Here is a 26,663-nt window from a genome sequence, read left to right as displayed (position 1 = left end):
CAGCCCCTTACCCACCACCATTCATACTTGAGATCTTTAAGTTGAGAGCCTCAATTTGCAGAAGGATGGGAAAGCCATCCATGAACCGTTCCGTCCCCAGGTTCATCGTGAGGTAGGGGTGGTAAGATGCCAGGGCCCCACTTGCCAACCTTCTCTGCCCAATTAAATGCCCTGCTCCACCACTAAACTCACCAATGAGGTGTCTGCATTGGCGGTAGATGCTTCAGGAGCAAGAGCATTAAGGAAGAGCAAAAGGACACTGGAAGCTGGGTTTAAAGAATATACAGGAATGAGACAAAACAAACTTAAAGAAATCAGGAATGTCCAGAGGATGTAACAAATGGTCAACTCTAGTTCCCATGGCGCCAGAATATGTCCTTGGTCCTTGGGCAGTGGTGATAAACAAGCCCAGGTGAATGGGAATCCCTTTTGCATTCCACCCAGTTTTCTTTTGAAAATGGGACAGGAACTTGAAAGTCACATGAAACTGCCGGAATGAATTTTACCTCCAACATTCTGAATTACTTGCAGTCTCTGATACTCAACCACCGAAGAACAAAGAACAGTGCAGGAACAGGCCATTCAGCGTTCCAAGCCTGCGCTGACATATTTTAACCCTTCCGCACAAAAACTAAAGGCATTTTAATTTGCTGGAATGCTGTGCGACAGGAAGTGATGAGATAAACACATTAATGTTGTGCTTCCCCATCTTTATGTCTTACAGGTCAGGACATTACCCCAGCTGGATGACAAACCTGCTCGCTGTTGGACATACACAGACGTTTACAACTGACTTCCTCTATTCTACCTGTTTAGGTACAATGCCAACATAAATTTACATTGCATTTGGTTGTTGCAAAACTTTTCTTTTCTGTGGTAAAGCATAATTTAACTATACACGTCTGAAATACATAGATTATGTAGTGGTGTGCAACGACAATTTAATTAGAGCATGCCTATTCGTAACTTTGAACTGGCTGAATGGTGAGTTTAAGATGTGAACGTTCGTCACAACTGCTGTTCTCAATAGAGACGTCCTGAGGTCAGCGCCATCCGAACTCTGTCACGCAGGCAATAAGGAGACACATACCTTCCTCCCGCTGCAGGCGCTGGTGAGTTAATAGCTTGCACCATGTCCGTGGTGAGAGCATCCAAAACACTGGTGATGAACTCCAACTTTTTTGCCCCGGGGCAACCTGCAAAAGGTGAAAGGTTAACAGTCATAACTAGCAGTGGGTAGCTGGTGTGCCTGAAGAGCAGCATTTCATGTCATTTCCCGAGTGTGGAGAACAGTGATTTATTTGAGATCATTTCCTTTCTGTCGGAATTTCTGCGGGTTAATAATCTGCAGGTGAGGTGACAGCTTCAAGGTGGCACGAACCCTACTCCACTCTCACCTGGACCATCCCATTCCGGGACAAATCACATCGTCGACAGGGACAAATTAATCAGAAGCTACACCAATCCGCGTCTCAAATTCTATTGCTTCATAAATAAGCTCCTTTACCTGCCAAGGTGGTACATGTTGTAAGAACAACCTAACCAAGGGTGCCCCTCACCACATGTTTGCCGCTACCAACCTCTTAAAAGTGTAGTGATGCACAGAGCCTGTTTGGTTTTGAGCAAAACCACTTCCTGGCCTAACCAGAAGAAGCTCTTGGAATTAACAAGAAACAGTTTATTGCCTGTTAGAAACAAGCTACAGGTTCCATTGATAATGATAGACATCATGACAGAGACTTTGAGTAGAACCAAGAGATACGTGTCTTTCCTTCAAGGTCCTAAGCAGTTCTCCCCCAGTTCAGTCTGTATAACACAACCATAAAGGTAGTGGGCGGGGCCAATGGTGCCGCTACGTATTAACACAAATAGGAAGGGAATAGAGGGATACGGATCCTGTAAGCTAAGACAGTTTTCGTATGGAATGGCAAACTGTGTTTGGAAGTACGCAGGGCTAAAGGGCCTGTTCCTGTGCTGTACTGTACTTTGTTCTAACCCTTTGACGTTGAGAGACAACAGAGCTCCACACTTGTCATCCTGGATTCAATCACCCCTTTTATGTACGTGGAATTCTGAATCTTGGTTCTCATCCGTATCCAGTCAGACCTTCTAAATTTAATGGACACCCAGTAAACAGACCAGCCTTGCTTCATTGGACAGCAAGTCTGCCCTCTGGCCGTTAATTGGACAACTCCAGGCCAGGTCACAATAAGCAAGACTTTCTCAGAAGTTTGGACTTTTGACCAGCATCGAGGCCTGAAGGTGGCGTTACACAGACCACAGGAAAATTTGTTCCTTTCCTCTTCTCTCAAGTCACCCAAATTAGTTTTTCACGATCTCACGACTGAGGAATTCCCCACCTCAGTCTTCCTGCAGTTAGCAGACATTTGTAACCTCAGCCTGACATCACCCTAACCAAGACTATCTGATTTCACCATTCCCTCCTACACATTACAATAATGCTGGTATTGTGCACTGTAGCCCTTCGCTTATATTCCTCAATGAATCAATCTTTGATTTTATTTCACCAGTCATGCTATCACACACGAATATTTAGTCAACATCACTTTACTTACGTCACTGAGCTTCTTGATGGCACCATCACCATCATTGTCAGACATAAGTTGGCAAGGGATATAATACTGTTCTCATAACAGCAAGTACAGGAGCCATTGTAGTCTGAATGTCAACACTACATAACTTGCTAAAATTTAGCAAAGCCTGTATGTAGTCCACTTACACCTATGAGCAGGTGTATGCAAATATATTCCTGATTTTGATAGCAACAATCAAATTAATTCCTACAGGCACACTGCCCACTTGTAATTGCTTAAAGAGCCCGAAGCATAGCAAAAAGAGTACCTATGATATGTGCTGACTTTTTCAGCAATAATAGTCAATCAATGACATTGTTAGTTTGGCAAGAGAGCTCCTTTTCATCTGGCCAAAGGCCATTTTGACTCTTTGCTCAAAGGGTTTCCTTTCGTAAGAGAAAAGAAATGGTGGAATGGTAATATCTTGGCGAGTGTAATGTAGAAGGAGAGGCTTTAGCAGGTGAAAAGGAGTAAGCACACAGAACAAAGGCAGCCATACAAAAACACACACCTTCAATCTTGCACATTAATAGTATTAGATTACAATTCAAAATGCTGTGTGTGCATTTTATTCACAAGGCTTCAGAATCCGCAAAATACAATGTGACAGTAAGTCGGGCACAAAGCAGACTCGCTGCTTTCCAGAAGTATTTTTAATCCCAGCCGCCTCCCTATAACCAGTGGATCATCCAATCTCAGCACCTTCTCCAAAGCTTCATGTCTTTTCAACTCAAGTCTGTACCTGTTCCATTCTGGTAGAATCCATGAGATTATTGTTTCAGTTTAAAACACCCTTCATTACTTTGGAAGGTATGAGAGGAAATTTCATCCAGTTGAACAAAAAAAAATCAAACCTGAGAACAGCTGACTGGAAATGGACAAGCACTATAATATTGTCTAGAGCTGTCTGAAACCACATACTCAGTTATGGTGAGAGGGCGGGTAAGTGGAGCTGCGTCCACGAGAAAGATCAGCCATGATCTTACTGAATGGCGGAGCAGACTCAAGGGATGGCCTACTCCTGTTCCTAGTTCTTACATTCTCACTGCCCTGGTCACACAGGACCTGCCGAATAAGTGGCTTGAGCCACATTTTTATTGGGTTTGCTCATTCCCTGGCTCCCATAACATAATAGGACTGCCATATTCCCAGAAGGAATACAGAGGAGTGCCACTGTAAGCAGGATGGGATATGGGAACTGAGTGGATCGGCTCAGGTTATGTTGTCTTTGAAAGCAAAGTCTCAGAGGGCACCTTGACATGAAATTGGGTTAATCTGGAACAATACGATGGAGTAGGGGCCGACAGGTTTGAGTTCAAACTGAGAAGGAGTTAACCCCTGGCAAAAACCTTCCCTCCAATATTAGGAGGGAACCTGGAAAGAGCGGAAGATAATCAGGCGAGCTGACGTTAGGAAATACCTGCCACCTTTTGGCTGCCACAGGAATTACACACTGGGTGGCAAGGCCTGACTTTGACATTCCCACTCCACCACCAAATAATGACACCTAAGGACTTCCTCCTCTCTGCAACTGTTGTAACTGTGAAAGTGTCGGTCTGGCCCAAGGGCAAACCAAATGCCAGCCATCTATCAGGTTGGGAATGGGTGGGTGGCTGAGGGTGACTCTGCCTTGATCTGCACTCATCTGTGCAAGGCCAAAGACGTGGACCTGAAGTACGGGGGAGGGGGGGAACACGGGGGTCTTGACATTGACAGAAATTCCCACCCTGGGCTTCCAACCCTCCGTCCCTCCTTGCTTGTGGAATCCCCAACATCAGATACCCCACCCCCAAAAAAAATTCCCCCACTTCCCACCGGTGATCATTCATGTGGGAGACTGGGGGAAGGTAGTCATGGTCTCTGCCCTAGCAACGCCAAGTTCTGGAACTTGGCCTTTCATTGGCTGCCGAATCCAGCAGCAGGGGTCCTCTTAATCTGGGGTCTTAGTTCCAGCAGAAAGCCTGCTAACAGCCAATCAGCTGCCTGACTGCTGGGAGATTGATCCGGCTTCTCTATCCCTGTCGGCTGTGGGGTTCCCTTTCGGAAGCTGTCCAGTTAGTAATTACATAAATAGTAATCATGTTCAAGGCTGACACTGTAATGTTTAGCTCAGTTGGCTAGAAAGCTGGCTTGTAATACAATGTGCTGTTAACAATATTGGTTCAATTCCTGCATTGGCTGAAGTTACCATACAGGAGTCTCCATCTCTTCCCCTTGCCTGATTGGATGGTGGTCAGCTCCCTCTTTCTTTCTCCTTTCAACTTTTTCACCTAAGCATTACCCTTATTGGGCTTTGCTTGTCACTGGTTCCCTGGCCACATGGGTGTTTTTCCTGCTGGTGCAAGTATTAAATAAAATTATTTGCACAAATGGCGTCTTCAATGCGTCCCTGCACTTACACGCAATACGGATGCTATGGGGAAAAATAAGTCTTGCTGTTGTGCAGTAGTGAACTACTGCGGGGATAGAGAAAGGAAAAAGATTTATCCAAGCAGGGGATTCAGAATCTCCTCAGTTCAGGAGACTGACTCTGAGCAGCTGGATAGAAGACCCTAGTTTGGCCTCACTTGGAGTGCTGTGTCCAGTTCTATATGCTGCACTTTAGGAAGGGTGCAAAGGCACTGCAGAGGCAGTGGAAAAGTTAACACCGCCCACACCTGAGTGGAGGCCGATAGTGGCACAGCAGGAATGGCACTATTCTCATAATCCAGACCAGGTGAAAATGAGCACTGCAGATGCTGGAGTTTAGAGTCAAGCGTGTGGTGCTGGAAGATCAGGCTATTTGACCTGCTGTGCTTTTCCAGCACCGCACTCTCAACTCATAATTCAGACCCCTGAGTCTAATGCGCTGAGGAAGGGTGTTCAAATCCTGAGATGTTCCACCCCTGAGGAAGGGTGGAAACAAAAGTCTATTCCTGATGAAGGGCTTTTCTTGCTCCTGCTCCTTGGATGCTGCCTGACCTGCTGTGCTTTTCCAGCACCACTCTAATCTAGACTCTGGTTTCCAGCATCTGCAGTCCTTGTTTTTACCCAGAAACAAAATTCAGTTAATTTAGCTGGAATTGAAAGGTGTTCTGAAGAAGAGCCACTAGACTTGAAACATTAACTCCGCTTTCCCTCCACAGATGCTACCAGACCCATTGAAGGTCTCAGCAATGTCTGTTTTTGTTTCAGCATCTGCAGTTCTTTGTTTTATTATGGAATTGAAAGATGGTCATCAGTAATAGTAACCATGAAACTGGTTGCTGTGAAAACCCATGGCCTGGAGACTCACCTCAATGGCGACTGGGCATGGGCAACAAATTTTAAAAAATAAGCTAAAACCTGTGACTGCCAGATTACGATAATGTATCATCTGTCACTAAGTTGAAGCTTGTAGGTTTATAAAGATTGGATCCAGTTCCATCCTTCACTGTTGGCTATTTCAATTGTAAAAGCAGATGAATACATAAGATCCTGTGCCACAATTCTGAATAAGACCAGGGTGGATCTCTCTGGTCTCTTCACCAATTGTTATCTTTCAACCAATAGCACTACAAACACAGTATCTGCACATTAGCAGTGATTTCTAGGGCTTTGCTATGTGCAACTTGATTGCTAGTTTGCAACAATGACCTCATTTCTTAAATACAAATTGTAGAGCGCTTGCCGGACAACAAGGGGTTCACATGTCAGAGTCAAAACAATTGCACGGTCAGTGGCTGAAATTCTGATAAAACCATTAAAAACACGGAAATAGAAAAAACACACCGGATCATCAACGCCACACTCACAGGAATCCGATTCACGAGAGAAGAATAAAAGGATAGCCAACTCACATTCCTAGACGTGATGGTACAGAGAACACCGAACGGAGAATTTACTACAAGGGTATACAGGAAAGCCACACACACAGACCAAGTCCTAAACTATGAAAGTAACCACCCCAACACACACAAACGAAGCTGCATCAGGACACTATTCAAAAGGGCCACAACACTGCAGTACACCAGGACTGCAAAAAGAAGAAGAGGAACACCTATACAAGGTATTCGCCAAAAACGGATACCTGCGCAGCTTCATCAACAGATGCCTAAGGGAAAGACCACGGAACGAGGACATACCACAACCAAAAGGACTAGCCACACTACCATACATCAGGAGCATCTCCGAACTGACAGCCAGACTACTGCGACCCCTAGGACTCATAACGGCACACAAACCAACAGCCACGCTCAGACAACAACTCACCAGAACGAAGGACCCGATACCCAACATGAGCAAAACTAATGTAGTGTACAAAATACCATGCAAGGACTGCACAAAACACTATATAGGACAAACAGGAAGACAGCTAACAATCCACATACATGAACATCAACTAGCCACGAAACGACACGACCAGCTATCCTTGGTAGCCACACATGCAGACAACAAGCAACATGAATTCGACTGGGACAACACTACTATCATAGGGCAAGCCAGACAGAGAACAGCCAGGGAATTCCTAGAGGCATGGCATTCATCCACAAACTCCATCAACAAACACATCGACCTGGACCCAATATACCAACCACTACAGCGGACAGCTGAAACTGACAACCGGAAGCGGCAGGGACAGACCACTATAAACACCGGAGGAAACATCAAAGAAGCGCTTCGCAGGAGGCTCCCAAGCACTGATGATGTCGCCGAGCCAGGGGACGAAACGTTTGCAACAAAAACTTCCAGCTCGGCGAACAGAACCACAACAACGAGCACCCGAGCTACAAATCTTCGCACAAACTTTGAACATCTGATAAAACCATCACACCATAGAAAGTAGCCAGTATATTCAGTGCACAAACAGTTTCAAGTAAAGACCTCACCTTGACTTATAGGTAGTTCCTCTACCACGTGATGGTTGTGTTCTTGAGCAAACCCGCGTTGTAGAAAAATCGTGCTTTAGTAACAGCGATGTAATCGCATTACAACCAACATGTTTTAAGAGTCTGCGCTTTAGAAACAGTGTCCCCAGTTTGTCAATCATGTTACAGCAAATTCACATTAACGAAACACGCATTACAGCACAAAAATCACACGAGTAGTGGATAAATAATTTTGAATTAGACACCACATTCAGGATTTGGTTTTATTCATTCACAGGATGAGGCATCAATGGTGAGGCCAGCATTTATTGACCAGAAAGCAGTTAAGAGTCAACCACATTGCTGTCTCTTAATTCCAGATTTTTATTGAGTTCAAATTCCACCATCTGCTTTTGTCAGATTCCAGGTCTCCACAACATTACCTGGACCTCTGGATTAACAATGTAGTGAAAATACCACTTGGCCATCACCGCACAGAGGATACTCAAACTGGAAAGAGTATGACAGAAAGTAATATGAATTAAAAATCACCGCACTTGCCACTACAAGCAAAACTGACACAGAGATTGTCGGATCAGAGAGGTTGCCAGACTAGGGAGGGGCAACCTGTAATTCATCATCCATGAACCCTAACTCTATCGCATCATGATATTTCGAAAAGCCCTACAGAAATGAAAGCCTTTATTTTTGTCTAACCTCATTAGGTCATCTGCTAACCAAATCCCCTCAGAAACTCAAAGCATTTTCCTTTGGAACTTTTCCAGCACTGAAAACTGCACCGCATCAGGTAACTGTCTAATCGCCAGCCTCCACTTCCATTTTGAGTAATTCTTTTGGTCTTGCCCCTCCCTCCATGGCAGATGTTGTACAGATTTCACAAAGCATTATAGAACATGTGGATATACGTGGAAATACGTGCAACCATCTGGTACCATTAACTGAGACCTCGGGGGATGATTATTTAATGGTTGCATGATTTTGCATTGCAAGGATTGTAAGGGTAGTTCGAGGAGAGTGGGGGAGTTGGGATCAGGAAGAGGAGAAATTAAGATCCAGGATCTCCACTATAGATACAGGATGTCATGCTAATCTCCAGTGAGGCGATTTCCTGAGATTAGTTGAACGTTTTCAATTTAGAAAAGATTAAAGTGACTAAAAGGCGAATGTCTGACAGAACCCATTCAGCCTAATCAGCAGGATGGATAGTGATGGTGCTTTTTCCAATACGTTCCAATGTAAGATACTGGCGACTGCAATTCCACTTGCTCATCCAATATTTTTCCTTTTTCAGCTCCTAAAGTTGCCTCCTGCTGTTATGTACCTTTCTTCAGCTGAGAAAACAGGACAAATTGCTCCACAGTCTGTCGAACTTCCAGAAGGCTCTCTGCATGGAATAATTCCTCTGCGATGGATTACATTGTGCATTAAATCTGTTCTTCTATTGAAGTTTTGAACATCTGACTGCATTTTTGCCGTTAAACTCGTGCACAGGTTTCCTTAAAGCAGGATCCTAGATCAAAACCTGCCTGGATACAAGGTGTCAAATACCGAGCACCTGACTTTCCTCTTTCCTTTCCGCTGCACAGAGTAATGTTCATCAGAGCTGGAAGAGTGTTCCAAACAGCCATAAACCCAGCAATGGCATGGGCTTGAAGTTTGAAAGAACAACGCTGGTACAGAACCAACATATTAGTTCTTTATTGGTATTGAAAATTGCGCACAAAACTCCAAGTGGAACCTAACATATAAACTTATAAAAGTGACATATAGAGGGTTAGTATAAGTCCCTTGCATTTGTATTCTGTCCAGTCTTTATAAAGCTAAAAATCCGATATGCCCTTTAACAGCTTTCTCTGTTAAGTTGCCCTGCCACTGTCAAAGATTTGAATGTACTGACTCCGAGGTCTCTCTATTCCGACACTCCATTTAAAATTTATTACATTTAGCTAATATTGTCCCTGCTTATTCTTATTTTACCTTAAATGTTGTCAAAGTACTGCTTCCCATGATAATGCCTTTCATACTCAATAAATCTCTTTCTAAAGAAATATGTTATCATTCTGTGTCACTGTGGGACTGTTCCACTGTGTATCTCTACCATCCTGAATTAAGCTATTGGTTTGAACCATCCAAAATCATGTTTAAAACAACTTCAGGTGATACACCTTTCACTTCCCGCTGCCTTGGGAAAGCAACCAAGATAATCAAAGACCCCTCCCATCCCGGTTATACATTCTTCCAGGCAGAAGATATAAAAGTTTGAATACAGGTACAATGAGATTCAAGAACAGTTTCTTCCTCGCTGTTATCAGACTCTGAATGGACCTCTCAAATGTTAATTCTGATCTGTCTCTCTCTGCACCTTCTCTGCGGCTGTAACACTGTATTCTGCACTTGGTTCTGCCACCCTGTATGGTACCTGCCTGTAGTGCACATGAAACAACACTTTTCACTGTATCTCGGTACGTGACAAAAATAAATCAAATTAATCAATCAAGGTTTCTCTGCACAATGAAATACATTTTCAGCAGCTTCAACCAGCAGGTTCTGCAAGTGTACTTTCATTGCTTCACAATACTGCATTTCCAATTAACTACTTAAGTGCAGGGACTACTGTAATGTTTTAATCAAATGTGGCCAATTTACGCACAGCAAGGCCATAGAAGTAGCAATGAAATTAATGCTTAGGTTTTTTTTTGTAGTGACTTTGGTTGAGGATCAAACCGTAGCCAGTACATAAGACAGAAGTTCTGCTTCATCCCTCCTTCCTCGCCTTTTTAGATGTCTCTGACAGGGCAGATGGCAACTCAGCTTGTCTTAATGCAAAGACAACTTTCCAGGAGTATCACACTCCATCAGTAATACACAGAGCTTATCAGTCTAGATTTCATGCTGACATTTCTGGATTGGGAGTCATAGAGTTGTATAACACAGAACCAGACCCTTTGGTCCAATCAGCTATCCTAAACTGATCTAGTCCCATTTGCCAGCAATCAGCCTCTACACCCTTCCTATTCATACACCCATTCAGATGCCTTTAAAATGTTGTAATTGTACCAGCTTTCACCACTTCCCCTGGCAGTTTGTTCCATACATGCACCACCTTCTGCGTGGAAAAGTTGCCCCTTAGGTCCTTTTAACTCTTTCCTCTCTCACCTTAAACCTATGCTGTCCAGTTTTGGACTCCCCTACCCTGGGAAAAAGAGCTTGGCAATTCACCCTATCCATGCCCCTCATGGTTTTATAAGCCTTCATAAGGTGACCCTGCGGCCTCCGCGGCAAATAGACCCAGCCTGTTCAGCCTCTCCCTGGCAACATCCCTGTAAACCTTTCCTGAACCCTTTTAAGTTTAACAACATTTTTCCTATAGCAGGGGCACCAGAATGGAATGCACCACAAGTGGCCTAACCAATGTCCTGTACAGCCACAACATGACATCTCAACTCCTAAGCACTGACCAATGAAGACAAGCATGCCACACGCCTTCTTCACCACCCTGTCTATCTGCGTCTCCACTTTCAAGGAACTGTGAACCTGCACTCCAAGTTCCATTGTTGGGCAACACTCCCCAGGACCTTACCATTTAGTATATAAGTCCTGCCCTGATTTGCCTCTCCAAAATGCAACACCTTACATTTATCTAAATTAAACTCCTCGGCACATTGGCCCATCTGATCAAGGTCCTGTTATAGTCTGAAGTAACCTTCTTCACCATCCACTATACCATCAAACCTGGTGTCATCTGCAAACTTACTATATACCTCCTACATTCACATCCAAATCATTTACATAAATGACAAAAAGCAGTGGATTCAGTATTGATCCTTTCAGCACACCACTGGTCATAGGCCTCCAGTCCAAAAAACAGCCTCCACCATCATCTTCTGTCTCCTACCTTCAAGCCAATTTTGCATCCAATTGGCTGGCTCCGCCTGGATTCCATGTGATCTAGTCTTACTATCCACTCTACCATGCAGAATCTTGTCAAATGCCATCCTGTCGTCTATACAGACACTGTCTACCGCTCGGCCTTCTTCAACCTTTGTCATTTCTTCAAAAAACTCAATCAAGTTAGTAAGACAGAAAGAAACACAGCTATAACCTTTATTCGAGTTGTGGTCAATAGCATGTGTAATTTGAGAATCTCGGGAATAGAAACTCTAAGATAAAGATTTCACTTTGAGGAAAACTTCAGCTTAGAACAGCAAGAAAATTTAATTACAAAATTGCAAAGTCAACCACCAGGAACCGATATAAAAACCACTGAAAAGGATTTGGTTGGAAGATGTTAAATTCTTGAGGGAGTGCATGACAAATAAAAGGGAAAGATTTCAAAAATTAACACAAAGCTTGAAAGTTATACGTTGGGAAGGAATGAAAGATAATTAAGGGCTATTATGTACTGTTCACTGAGAAGCCAAGGTGCTTTCAACTAACTCCCGGATCTCCCCACCACACCTTATTAAAAACGTTAAAGTGTGCACATTCATAAAGACTGCTGTATGAATGGTGGTTTTCTAGCTGGGAGCTTAGAACAAGTTTGGATTTGTAGGTAGGTACAGCATCAATACTGCTTCAGCACGATGTCAGCAAATACGTATCGGTTTCCTGTTAAATATATTGAAACGCACCAGGCAGCACCTGTGTGAGGGACTGAAGTGAAGCAATTTCTAATGTATTCAGTCTCTGATTATCAAAGGAGAATCAGCTCATTACTGCAAGACAAACATAGCCCAATGTTGTATCAAGACCGTGCAGCACAAAAGGCTACTGCCAAGATCTTCTCCTCAAAACATGTCATCTGTACTAAATCCTCTCTTGTGTTTTGCCACGCAAGAGGAACGCTCCACAATGTGTGAGCTTTCTTATCATGTTTAGCTTGAACGAATGCAGCTGGTGGAGAGAACATCAACTAATACTACATCAAACACATCTGACCGGGTATTATGTTGAGAAAGAAATTCTGAAAAGTGCACCTGAACAAACTGACCTGGGCATATAATGACAATTCCGCTCACAAAGCTCACTTCTCTTGTACTCACTCTGAACAAACTGGGAGGGATAAACTTAAAAAAAGAGGAACAATAGGTACAAGACACTGCTAATCTGCAGACCAGACATCACAGCACACTGGCTTAGGGAATTTCATGGAAGCACCCTTACTGAATTCAACATCTTTACGGGAAGCAGTAATGTAACATTTTTAAAGCTCTTTCTTTCTCTCTCACGCAGAGGTTAATCCAGCCCGTCACAGCAGGAAGCACAGCAGCCGTGTCCAGTTAATCATAGGGGATAACTGTCATCAGTCTCCCAGCAGTGGGGGAATTCTCACCGTGATCAAGACGATAGGGCTAATGTGGGATTCCTGCCTGCCGGTGGTGTGATGTCAATTAGGCTCATTAATGAGCCGATTGATACGCACTATCCCCCAGTCTGCTGCAATCTTGAAGGGGAGGGGGGGGGCTTTTCCATGCCACCAAAGACCTCTCAGAACCTTACTGGCAGGCACTTGGTCCCCAATTGTAGGACTTGGGAGGATCAAGGTCCCTCCAATCCCTCTTCCCTCCACTTTCGTGTGATCGACACTCCCCTCTCATTTGATCAGGCACTCCCTCGGTTATCCTCAGCCTCCGGTGGGTATATTACCAGGAGCTGCAACTGGTCCTGTTTTAAGATGATGACAATGGGCACTGCGGCTTCCGACTGGTCAGGATTTCGGGCATCAGAGTCCTTAATGGTGGGGCAAGGCCTCTCCGCTGCCTCATGGGTACTTGATTGCATGGGGCATCACCTATAGAATAGGATTCTGCGATCCACAGGCTTGATTGTTGTCAGGCTGATTAAGCTTCTACCCTGTTTCCTTCATTTCATAGAACCCTTCTCTTTGGCACAATTTTACATAATTTGATCAAAAATCCGTGTAGGATGCTGAAACTGTAAGGTAATTGAAGGTGTCTCCATCTGATAAATATCTGACAATCTTGCGAGTATCTGAGTGTTTTGTTTTTACGTGTAAAGGTGCAGTATAGAACCTTGTTAACAACACACCAAGTTTCCATTTACATTCCCCTTAATTTGCAAATGTCTCAAAGCTGCTGCAGTTGCCAGCTCTCCTTGATTCACGGTTTCTTCACCAATTACATTCTAGCACTAAGAAAGTTCCTTCCAAATCTATAGGTTAACATAATTGAAACAATAACAACTTGGATTTAAATATCAAATTATATTGCAATTATAGACAAGGCATATACAGTGACTTCAGGTTGCCTTGGCTTCAAGGGTTAGATACTGGGCACTCAGGGATCTCATACAGCCGATAGGTATCACAACTGATTTCAGTTGACAGCAGAGTAACTGGATCGTTGCTCCCATCAAACACAGCAAGAAAGAATTTTTCCGCATTAACAAATCATCCTCGATTTCAGATGCTCTGGGTTCCCTTAGAGTAAAGGGAAGGCTTTTTAGAACAGAGATAAGGAGAAACCTCTTCAGGCAGAGATTGGTGAATCTATGGAATTCACTGCCACAGAGGCTGTGGAGGCCAGGTCATTGAGGATAACTAAGACGGAGATTGATGGATTCTTGATTGTAAAGAGGATCAAGGGTTACGGGAGAAAGCAGGAGAATGGGTTGAGAAACTTATCAGTTGAAACTTTATTGCTGGAACAGCACAGCAGGTCAGGCAGCATCCAGGGAACAGGAGATTCGACGTTTCGGGCACAGGCCCTTCTTCAGGCCCTTACCAGCCATGATTGAATGGTAGAGCAGACTCAATGGGCTGAATGGCCTAATTTCTGCTCCTATGTCTAATGGTCTTACATGGCGCTTCCAAATTAAAGTATGGTAAAGCTGTTAAGCAGAAAAGGAAACAATCAAGCTGCCCATGTTATCCTTTGGGTATTTTTCATCAAACTGTTCAAAGTTGTTATAACACACTGAAGACAACAAATGCTGGAGATCACAGCGAGTCAGGCAGTAACCATGGAGACAGAGCAAGCTAACATCTCGAATCAAAACATTAGCTTGCTCTCTCTTCATGGATGCTGCCTGTCCCGCTGTGATCTCCAGCATTTGTTGTTTTCAGTACAGATTCCAGGAACTGCAGTAATTTGTTCCTACATTTTGTTATAATACACCTTTGGAGTAGATGGGACTTCAACCCGGGTCTCCCATTTCAGTGATAGGGATGCTACCGCTGTATCACAAGAGCTTTCATATTCTCCTTTATGTTCAGTCACCTCGCTGCTAACCAGTTTCCCTTTTCATGTCCATTCCACTTGAGGATGCGGTTGCTATGACTGAGGCCTTTGCTTTCTCAGAATTAAAACTTGACAGTTTTTACCCAATTAACCATTCTCCTCAATATGTAGAATTTGTATAAGCAATAAAGATAATATCATTCAAAACCACCAGTTTCTATTGACATGTCAATTCCAACATTCCACTAGAGGCCTTTAAACATCAAAAAAGCATCTCTCTTCCATCCACACAGTCCACTGACATAATATGAACAATACAGGCCACCAGAAAAGTTTCTACAGTGCGTTAGCAGCTCAACCTAATACTGTGTCGTGGAAATCTCTTAGTTTCAGTAGCTGCTGGAAGCAGACTCTATTGTACTATTATCTCGACAGCTGAGACACCAGGAAACATGATGAACAAACTGCAAGTTCATTTGGGATCTTATATCTACTCTCTCTCTCTCCTTCTTTTATACCAATGCAGTCATTAAATTTGACCATGGAAGACATGGGGTGACTTCCATTTGCCCTTCTATTGGCAAGCCTTGCTCTGCTTTGCGTGCAATCTAATTTCTGTGGATGTTAAAGGCATTTGGTTGAACCTAATGAGACAGTTTTAAAAGGGAACTGCTAAACTTTTTTTTAATTGAGACATGTTGGTTCAACTAGCAACTAAAATGTTTCCTAAATTGAAGAATTAGTGTACAAGGATACCAAGTGTAGACTTAATGAGATCCCCAGGAAAACCAGCAATCCCATAAGTGGTTGGAACAGGTAAAATGGCAACAAGACCCAAAGGTGTGCAGATTAAGCCATGCTACCTTGCCCATAGTGTCCAGGGGTGTGGAGGCTAGGCGGGTTAGCCATGGGAACTGCAGGGTTACAGGGAAACAATGGCGGGGTGGGACTGGGCAGGATGCTGTTTCGGAGGTTGTTGAGGACTCGATGGGCTGAATGACCTGCTTCCACACTGTAGAAATTTTACGACTTGATGAAGACTCTCACTGTGGATTTCAAACTGTTCCACTCGCAGCGAGACTGGCACACGAGGGTGGGGAAGGTTAGCTCAGGGACGGTGGGGCTGTGAACTCAGGAGCTCCTTAAACTGTTCCAGAAAATAACCACTCTGGTGGTTCATCACCAGCCTCTACTCTCACACAAGGATCTCGGGGTTTATTCCATCAGCGTGTAGTGCCCATCTCATGAGAGCTTACCAGTTTTAAACTTATCCTTTTAAATGGACATTTGAGGGCCAGAAAATATATAGCTCATGATGAAGTGATTCTGAGATAGAAAATATTCCCGTCCACTTCACGGAGAAGTAAAGAGACAAAAACTGTCACCCAGTGAAGGGAGAATAGATATTAGATGGGCTGATGGCCCTGATGGAGGGTAAAGCAAGAATGCCAATGGTGGGTAGCAAAGTGAGAGGCCTTGTGCACAATTGGATGAGGGTCAAGCTGCAGAAGGCTATACCTTGGCAGAGGTAGAAGGTACAAACACAATGATGAGAATTTGAAATCTGAAGCTTTAGCAGGCTGGAAGCAAGTGTAGAATATTGGATGAGCAGGACTTGATGCAAGTTATGACAGGAGCAACTAAACTTTAGCTAAACTGTGGTTTACATATCTACATAGCACAGCGAGGACAGGGAAATCAGATGGTACCAGAGCTAGAATGTCCATACCATCGACTCCAGCTGTAGCAGAGCCATTTCAGAATACCGTGAAAAGGAGAGGAAAAGCCCAGAATATAGACTCAAGTGGCCTAGGGTTTTGTCTTATTGTATGAATCAGCACCAGCAAGGGTATCATCTGTAAATGTACCTGTGCACTGTCTGAAAATCTCAACTAGACAGACATAAATACCATGAATTTTGTCTCATCTTCCCTTCTCTACATGTTAAGTGCAAGACCTTCCTTTCAATTGCTGTAGCAATGAGTGTGCTGTCACGCCTCGTGGGGGAATGAAGTCCTGCTATTCCCAGAGTTGTCACAAATGTTAAAGATGTTATTAACCTACACAGCTTTCCCCAAGTTACCTCTCTTTTAGATGCAAGCTGACAGAAAGCATGGACCAGGTTTCTGTACTTAACAAGAATTATGATTTATTATTTATGTAATCTATAAATGAACAGATTCTAGCTATAGGTGAGCATCAATGACTGCTAAAAGTCTAACACTGTATAAATCCCCCTCTACATACAGACACAAAAAAGTTTGCTGTTACGAATGGAGGGCAAAACTGGGAAGGTAGTTCAATGGGCACTGTCGACAGGAATTGCTGAAATGATTGTTTTGCTTGTCCAGCTCCACAATCTTTCTTCTCCAAGTATCTCCTCTGGATTACAGGAGGTACAGAGCTCCTGGTTCACAACTTGCAAAGTCTCTGAGCTACTGGTTAAAAGTGACACCTTGCAGGGAAATAAACAAAGCTTTCTACAGGCTGTGGGTGTTTTTCATGACAGAGAAAGGGACACCACAGAGGCGTACAGCATGGAAATAGATCCTTCGGTCCAACTCATTCGTGCCAACCAAGTTTCCCAAATTAAACTAGCCCCACTTGACTGTCTTTGGCCCATATCCTCCTAAACCTTTCCGATTCACGTACCTATGCAAATGTTTTTTAAATGTTGTAACTCTACCCACATCTCCCACTGTCTCTGGCAGTTCCATTCCACATATAAACCGCCCTCTGTGTGAAAAAGTTACTGCTCAGGTCCCTTTTAAATCTTTCTCCTTTTACCTTAAAAATATGCCTCCTAGTTCTGAATTTCCCCATCCTAAGGAAAAGACCTTTGGTATTCATCTTATGTATGTCCCTCATGATTTTATACACCACTATAAGATCACCCTCTCAACTCCAATGAAAAAAGTCCCGGTCTATCCAGCCTCTCCTTATAACTCAAACCCTCCATTCTCAGCAACATCCTGGTAAATCTTGTCTGAACCATCTTCAAGTTAATAATCTCCTTCCTATAGCAGGGTGACCAGAACAGTGTTTGTTAGCATTATTGATGGCACCTCCATCACCAGGCTGATGATCGAGAGTAGACTGATGGATACTATTCCAAATCAGAGGTCCAAACGTTTCTGGCTATATCCTTTTTATCCACAAGCTATTCAAGGACTGGGGAGCCAATCATATAGCTGTTGGCAGGCAGAAGGCCTTTGTTATTGACTACTGGCCAGCACTCCATACACTAATCAGCTAGTTGTCTTCAGCCGAATCTCATTTTGTACACACTCCCTGCTGCCAGTTCACTTGCAACTGAACTTTCCTTCACCAACTGAACAGTGTAAACAGTGCTTGCTCTGAGTGCTTGATAGCCTGCCTTCAAAAAGTGCAGCATTCCCTTCAGCAATCTTTGATTTTAAAGCATTTCCTTACCCAAAATACACAAATAAAAAGACATGATCTTTACTTTGTGAAAATTCCTGCCTGCTGTGTGCAAGCTCTCACAAAGCAGCCTATTGTGCAGGCAGGAGTACTCAGGAGCCATTCACAGCTTTAACTGGGAAGGCTGTGCACTTTATGTAAGGCGGGATCTCTCAAACCTTCCACATCTAGCAAAAAAAACTTCTCTTATCGGAAAGATGTTGTGAAATTTGAAAGGGTTCAGAAAAGATTTACAAGGATGTTGCCAGGGTTGGAGGATTTGAACTATAGGGAGAGACTGAACAGACTGGGGCTGTTTTCCCTGGAGTGTTGGAGGCTGAGGGGTGACCTTATAGAGGTTCACAAAATTATGAGGGGCATGGATAGGATAAATAGACAAAGTCTGTTCCCTGGAATGTGTGAGTCCAGAACTAGACGGCATAGGTTTAGGGTGAGAGGGGAAAGATATAAAAGAGACCTAAGGGGCAACTTTTTCACGCAGAGGGTGGTATGTGTATGGAATGAGTTGCCAGAGGAAGTGGTGGAGGCTGGTACAATTACAACATTTAAAAGGTATTTGGATGGGTATATGAATAGGAAGGGTTTGGAGGGATATGGGCCGGGTGCTGGCAGGTGGGACTAGATTGGGTTGGGATATCTGGTCGGCATGGACAGGTTGGACCGAAGGGTCTGTTTCAATGCTGTACATCTCTATGACTCTATGACTCTAAGGCAAGAAACCATTCAGAGCCATTGGTGAATCAAATCTACATTATGAGTTCAAATGTTTTCCACAAGTATACAAAGGTCGCGTATCAATATAGCACCATTCATAACCTTAAGATGTCCCAAAGTGCTTTGCACCAACAAAATACTGTCACCCCTCTATTGTAAGATCATTGAGTCAAAGTCCTGGAATTCCTGGCTACACTGTAGGGATACTAATCATCACCATTCCTCATGGAACAAGAAAACAGCCCATCAACACTTTCTCCAAGATTATTAGATAAAGACCACAAATGATGGCCTTTCCAGAAACACTCGCATCCCATAAAAGAATGTCTGGAAGCCTATTTGTGCACAAGCAGAAACATGAACAATGAGTAAATAATCTGTTTCTGTGATGTTGATTAAGGAATAAATGTTGCCCAGGGCTGAGAGAGAGAAGACCCATCAGAAGAAGTCAAATCAGACTTGACAGGTTAACTCAGTACTTCTCCCCATAGATGCTGCCAGACCTGCTGAGTTTCTCCAGCATTCTCTGTGTTTTTTATTGGTTTAGCATCTGCAGTAATTTGCTTTGGTTAGGACAGCTCTCCTGTTCTGTGAAATAATGCCAAGCCAGTAACCTGAGTGGAGCTACTTCCAGACTGATGGTGAGAGATTACTGTGAGGTGAGGGCTGGATAAATGAGGTTGAGGTGCATTGGAGGGATAGTCTCAACTGAAGGGCAGTACAGAGCCGAGAGGCTAAATGATCTCCTCCCCTTCCTAATTTTTCTGTGGAAATCCTCGAAAGTAAAACTTGGTGCATTCACAATCCTGACAGACCATGTTCTCACTCAAATAATGGGTCACCTGGAAAAGCTGGCTGAGGGCCACTGGCATCTGCAAACTGTGCCAGTCAGGACAGGCAATAACTGAGCTGTCCTTTCACTAAAACAATTTGAGCACTCTATTGACGTGAGCTCATAGATAAACCAGTTCCTCCTGCTATGACTTTGTTCAAGTGAATTCAGCTGCCAACACAGCAACCTTTGTGTATTATGAACAACAAAAGGGAACCAACCTGTTTCAGGTAAAGGTCATTTTCTGCTCTTTTGCTTTCCAGCTTATTTTGGTAAGAAAATGCTTTCAATTTTTATTCAAACAATTGAAGCAATCATCTCAGTTTTCCTTTTCTCTTACCCAATATTTTGCCGTGTGGTACTACTTTTATTTCGATCAGTATGTAAAATAAAGATCACTGCAAGAATCCCCTCACAGATAAAGGGTCTGGAAACTTAAGCAGCGTGTGAATTTGAGTACAGCAGCTGAAAGCAAGAAGAAATTATACGCTTTCGTTAATTGGGCTTGTGCTTTTCAGCCTTTTGAACATGAGATTGTCACAGGAACAAACCCCACCTGATGTATCTAGTGTTTTCATAGATTTAGCTGCTATTTTGGTATTAACTTTGTAAAATTTGCTAACTATCAGAAAAACTACCGTGAAAATACTCAGAAGGTGCTGCATTCTAACCACTTTCCTGTATTTTGCCTCAAAATGTATGGACAATATGTGAAGATCTCCAGAAGAAAATAGGGACTTTTGAAATCTGAATGTACGAAAAGATTCCATATACAAATCGCAAAGCAAATGAAGCTCTCTTGAAACTGCCAGAATAAAAATGACTCTTAAGAAGTGACATCCTGAAAAGAGAACATCAGTATTTCGAGACATTTACTCCAAGCTGAAAGGCTACAGAGATCTTTTCGAGAGGGTAAAGTAAAGGGGCCAGAGAAACAGAGTCTGCTCAGGTACAGTCAGATGTCAGAGTGGTTGCAGAGGAGCTGTAGTGGGTGTGTGAGAATGACCACACAGATGAACATGACATAGCAGGCGAATAGATCTCCTGGGAGAAATAGCTAAACACAGCAATAGCAGCTATAAATGACAGTCACGCCTAAGGCTTGACTGACTAATTTATTTATTGGAGTGTCTTTTCCATCACAGAAGCCCTGCTGTCCTCACTGAAGAGCATCCATTCATAAATGGAGATTACTACTGTCCACATCTATCAAGGTGCTCACATTTACAGAGGAGTGGGAATTGATTGCGTGAAATTATGGACTTCTAGTGTTATTAAGTTAATGGCTGTAAAGTTAGATGGGAGTGTAGCTGATAGAATTCCAGCAATACAGAAGTGACTTCAAACCACAGGTTTGTTCAATAAATGGCTTTGCATTAGAACTAAAACACTATGACATGGAATAACCACTCCAAAACTTCACATTCCCTGAGACTCTCGGAATAAGTGGCTTGGATGGAGGAAATGTGTCATCACTGTCTATTCAATTTAATGAATTGTCTGGTCGGATGAAAAAGTCACACTTTTGGATTTCTTTGAGATTTGAGGAAGCGACTGCTCTTGTATTGGCTACATGTTGCTTCACCCTGAGTGTACTTCTTTGTGTGAGGTGGTATCTGGAGTTTCAGGGAGACAAAAGGCCCTCTGTATATCAGCAGAAAACACTCTGATTGATGCAAACAGAGCAGGACCTCATTAATACCAGCACTAACTTACAAGGCCACCAATACGAATTATTGCAAAACTGAACTTGAGCTTTGATCTTTACTAGACAGATATAAATTATCTTTCTGAAGATGCTTAATAACTTTGTTCAATAATCAGTTGATTGTACTTTTGTCTCCCGTGTCATAAGGTTGTGGGTTCATACTTCTCCTAGAGATTTGCACTTAGAGTCATAAGGTCATAAAGAGATACAGTATAGAAACAGACCCTTCAGTCAGACACATCCATGCTGACCAGATATCCTAAACTAATCTAGTCCCATTTGCCAGCACTTGGCCCATATTCCTCTAAACCCTTCCTATTCATATACCCATCCAGATGTGTTTTAAATATTGAAATTAAAGCAGCCTCCACAACTTCCCTGCATAGATGCACCACCCTCTGTGTGAAAAAGTTGCCCCTTAGGTCCCTCTCACCTTAAACCTATGCCGTCCAGTTTTGGACTCCCCCACCCTGAGAAAAACCTTATTTATTCACCCTATCTATGCCCCATATGATTTTATAAACCTCTATAAGGTCACCCCTCAGCATCTGACGCTTTGGGAAAACAGCCCTAACCTATCCAGCCTATCCAGCCTCTCCCTATAGCTCACACCCTCCAACCCTAGCAACATCTTTGTAAATCTTTTAAGTTTAACAACATCTTTTCTGTGGCAGGGAGACCAGAATTGAACATAGTATTCCAAAAGTGGCCTAACCAATGTCCATTATAGTCACAACATGACCTCCCAACTCCTATATTCAATGCACTGGCCAATAAACAACTTTGTTCAACCATTAGTTGATTGTACCTTTTGTCTTCTGTGGCATTAGGTTGTGGGTTCATACTTCTCCTCTTAAGAGTCAGAGAGCTGTACAGCATGTAAACAGACCCTTTGGTCCAAAATGCCTTCTTTACTCTTTTGTTTACCTGGTAATCTTAAGTAGACAGGCAGGAGGCTGGAAGACACAACAAGCCAGGCAGCACCAGGAGGTGGAGAATTCGGCATTTAGGGTATAACCCTTGTTTGGGAATGGAGGTGGGGATAGGGGGAGCTGCAGATAAAGAGAGTGGGGGCAATGGTTATGGGTGGGGAGGGGGCAGAATGGTGAGGTAGTAATAGGTGAATACAGGTAAAGGGTATGATCTGGCTGGTCGTGGCTGAGAGGAGTGAATCCAGTTGGTCACTGAAGGGTCAGTAGGTGGAATGGAAGGGAGGGGAAGGGGCTGGGAAGGGAGTCAGGGGATGGGTGAGAAATTGGAGAACTTAATGTTGAGTCGTCCCAGTGTAAGCTATGTTGACTTCTCCACCTCCTGATGCTGCCTGGCTTGTTGTGTTCTTCCAGCCTCCTGCTGGTCTACTTTGGAGTCCAGCACCTGCAGTTTTTCTGTCTCTACCTGTTAATCGAGGCTGGCACTCCTCTGCAGTGTTGGCTGCCCTTTCAGGTAGACATCAAAATCTTAGGGCATTATTTTTAAGAAGAGCTGAGTTTCTCGTGATATCCTGGCCAATATTAATCCTTCCATCCAAAATCATTAAAATCATATGATCTGGAGATTAGCGTACTGCTGTTTGTGGAACATTGCTGTTCCAAATTAAGTGTCATGTTTCCCATATTATAAGAAGTCACAACATTTCAAAAATACTTTGTTGGCTGTAAAGGGCTTTGGAACAAGTTTTATCACTCCTGGCTGTTTTATAAGCAAAGAGTTTTCTTTGCGATTTAGAATGTCATCAGCATTGTAGAGAGCGTACAATAACTCCTGTCTTCACTGTCCATTAAGTAGCAGCTCAACTTCAGACGTAAGTACTCTGGGATGGTTTACTAAATTAAAAGTGCTAGATAAATTAAGTTGGTGTGGTTAAACTGGCATGGAGAACATTCTGGTTTATAAACAGAATGTTTAAGCGGTGAAATTCCTCTTGTGATAGAGGGTAAAGCGATGTTTGCTTTTCACACTAATTAATGACCTGCTAATATAAAGCTATTCTTTCAAAGCATTGTGATGCTGTAATTTCCAGCAGCGAGTCATAAATTTAATAGGTTGGATAAAGAATGTCACCACTGCTCTCCCACCACATATGCTCTCCCCACTCCCATCACCTTCAAGACACTCCTAAAACTGTTTAAATCAATTGTACTATTGTCTGTTATTTCAAAACAATTACATTTTAAGTTATGGTATATGTCTTCACTCATCTCCCATACTGCTCATCAATAAAATACACCATGTTCGAACCCCATAAGTCTGAACTAAGATTCTTCTGTGATTTATCTCGAACAGTAACTGGGAGCTATCCTACAGGATTACAGCAGCGATCCTAAGGCTCACTGAAATCTCCAGTTGATGTCTCAATGCAAATTCTATAGTTATTTGACTTCAGATAAGCACATTCCTGAATGCATTGTGGAATTTCAACACAGCAAATCATATATCAGTAAAGATTAATTAAATTAAAATATTTAAACGAGACTGGAAAACTGGGAGCAAAGGTGGATATGGGAACCTGAAAATGGATGAGGGGATTATTATGCATGATTCACTTAAGTCCCAGTATGATGCAGGCAGATCAACAACCTTGTTCTGCCTGCTCATTAGAATTATTTCCGCATGTAGCCAGCACTAACAGCACGGTCTTTTGGCTACATGTATCAACAGAGGCCTGATGTTCTTACTTGCTCGCACTGTTTAAAGCTAATCTACAGTTAGGTTCACTGTGGCTGCTGGAAATGTTGAGACCATTTTGAGTACTCCTGTGCAACAATTAACATTGCTTGAACTCAAAGCACTGTGTACACTAAGATTTACTGGACAGCAAAGGAGAGAGACGTACTGTAGCCCCAGTGGGTGCCAGGAACTTTCTCCTCCTCTTCATCATCCCTGTTCTGCTCCTCAGCATCCTGCCAGCTGGGACACAGAAAGACATTGCTCCCATATGACAGTGTGGGCATGTAGCAGACCACCACAAACCGCAAGGCACATCCCCATCCAGAAGAATCCAGGCAACAGAATTGATGCTTCAGTGTGCTCATGCCCTGCTCTACTGGATTCCTGCAGGAGGGTGGTCCTTCTGTGCACCTAGTGGACACCGTGACTTGAGCCGTGAACCATATTGCTGTGGAGGGACTTTGTTGTCGAGTAAACAGACTTGGGGTCACCACAAGAGCTCCAGTGCAGTTAGCCCAAAGAACTGCAGAGTGAAGGCTTCATGACTTCCGCCAACAGCACACTGATTGAGGGGTTTTTTTTCTAGTCCCCAGTATGTAACAGAGATGACATGCGATTCCCATAAAGTGGTGTGTGCACATACAGTGGTTCCCTGTGCCACAAAGAAGTCAATCCTCTCAAGTCTTCCAGCTCACTCCACCTGATTCTCTCTGAGAAGGCCATGCAATTAAGTTCCCTTTCATAGATAGAGATCCTCAGTAACCATCCTTATGGAAAAGAGCACTACAAACCTTAAGATGTTGCTAATATGTCCAGCACCAACTTGGAAGAAGCGAGTTGCATATATACAATCCCTACAATGTGGAAATAGGCCATTTGGCCCAATGGATCCACACAGAACATGATCCTACCCAGACCCATTTCCACACCGCTATAACCCTGCATTTCCCGTGGCTAACCCACCTAGCCTCCACATCCCTGGACACCAAGGGCAATTTAACATGGCCAATCCACCTAACCTGCATGTATATAGACTGTGGGAGGAAACCAGAGCACCTGGCGGAAACCCCTGCAGACACCGGGAGGATACACAAACTCCACACAGACAGTCGCCTGAGGCTAGAATCGAATCTGGGCCCCTGGTGCAATGAGGCAACAGTGTTAACCACTGAGCCACCGGGCCGCATCAACCTCAACTCCATGTAGGTCCTGGATCTGTTTCGAAGATGCAGGTGAGACTGAACACTTAACAGGTTTCAATGGGAACCTCCTTAGGAGCGATCTGAAACATTGTTGCCAATGAGGTTCTTTCAGGAAAACAGCTCCCTTAAAACCTGGTCGCATATGGCCTCCTGTGGAGAACCCTCCTCTCTGCTCCTCTTCCTCCCTCTTACAGCGGTTGATCCCTCTCTGCATGGTCTCCACACAAGCTCAACTCCAAGAGAAAAACCAACTAGTGCATTCCTATTATGCAAAACCCTTCAAATTAGCAAAATGTACTTTCGCAGCTTCCACATCAGTCCCTGTAGACATGTGAAATTTTGAGAAAAAAAGCTAGATGCACCTAAAAGTGTAGATACATAGCAACAGCCAGAAAAAAATGAAGCAGCAACCAGGTTTGATTTGGTTTGCTACCTGTGCATTTAATAATCAACCGTATTACCATGGCGTCTGGAAACCATGTCTAGGCCAGGTCAGGTAAAGGTGGCTGATATTGTTTCCCTAAAGGGTATTAGTGAACTGGTTCCACCAAGTGCAACAGCAGAATTTGAACCCAGATCCCCAGAGCATCAACCTGAGCATGTGGGTTACAACAACACTGTCCTATGGAGATACCTATGGAGTGCATCTTGGAAACTCAGGTGTAATTTCAAATAAGTGAATGACTCAAAGTCGTACCTGTGCATTCTGGCCTCACTACAATAACAGGTAGAAAAGATAGCCCTTGTTGCATAGTCATTCAGAACTTCATCCTCAATGCTTTCTCTCAATTTGAATAAATTTATACCAAGTACAGCTTTCCTTGGCTCAGCAATCTTCAGCTGCTTCATCAATGACCCTCCTTCCATCATAAGTGGGGAAGCACCCCAATGATTTCACACTGTTCAGCACCATTCACGACTCCTCAGATACTGAAGCAGTCCACGTTCCAATGCAACAAGATCTGGACAATATTCAAGTTTAGGCTGACAAGTTGTAAGTAATATTCAATCCACACGAAAGCTAGGCAATGGCCGTCTCCAAGAAGAGAGAATCTAACCATCTTCTCTTGACCATCAATGGTTTCACCATTACCCCATCACCACTGTCAATATGGTGGGGTTTACCACTGAACCACACTAGTCATGCAAATACAGTGGTGACAAGAGCAAGTCAGAAGCCAGGGAATTTTGCAGCAGGTAACTCAGCTCCTGACTCCCCAAAGCCTGTCCACCATCTATAAAGCATAAGGCAGGAGTGTGATGGAATATTCCCCACTTGCCTGGAAGCGTGCAGCTCCAATAAGTTTGACACCATGCTGGACAAAACAGTTCCACTTGATTGGCACCACATCCAAAAACATTCACTCCCTCCACCACTGATGCAGCAGTGTGTACTATTCTACAAGATTTGGAGGTGCCGGTGTTGGATTGAGGTGGACAAATTTAAAAATCACCCAAC

At 43.4% G+C, this 26,663-nt stretch overlaps 1 protein-coding gene across 4 annotated transcripts in view; it reads right to left on the bottom strand.

Moving 5' to 3' along the window:
• smoc1 (SPARC related modular calcium binding 1) overlaps positions 1–26,663 on the bottom strand; it is a 246,871-nt gene that overhangs the window by 55,931 nt on the left and 164,277 nt on the right. For all 4 annotated transcript variants that reach the window (XM_087990075.1, XM_087990076.1, XM_087990077.1 and 1 more), the window contains one exon: positions 1,091–1,196. In XM_087990075.1, the coding sequence (XP_087846201.1) occupies positions 1,091–1,196 (106 nt within the window). The remainder of the gene's footprint in view (positions 1–1,090; positions 1,197–26,663) is intronic.

Source organism: Chiloscyllium plagiosum, unplaced genomic scaffold, assembly GCF_037043375.1.
Source record: "Chiloscyllium plagiosum isolate Xiang-an unplaced genomic scaffold, Cpla_swu_hap1 HiC_scaffold_8, whole genome shotgun sequence".
Taxonomy (NCBI): domain Eukaryota; kingdom Metazoa; phylum Chordata; class Chondrichthyes; order Orectolobiformes; family Hemiscylliidae; genus Chiloscyllium; species Chiloscyllium plagiosum.
The sequence above is the reverse complement of the archived record's forward strand: the minus strand, read 5'-3'. Positions and strand labels throughout refer to the sequence as shown.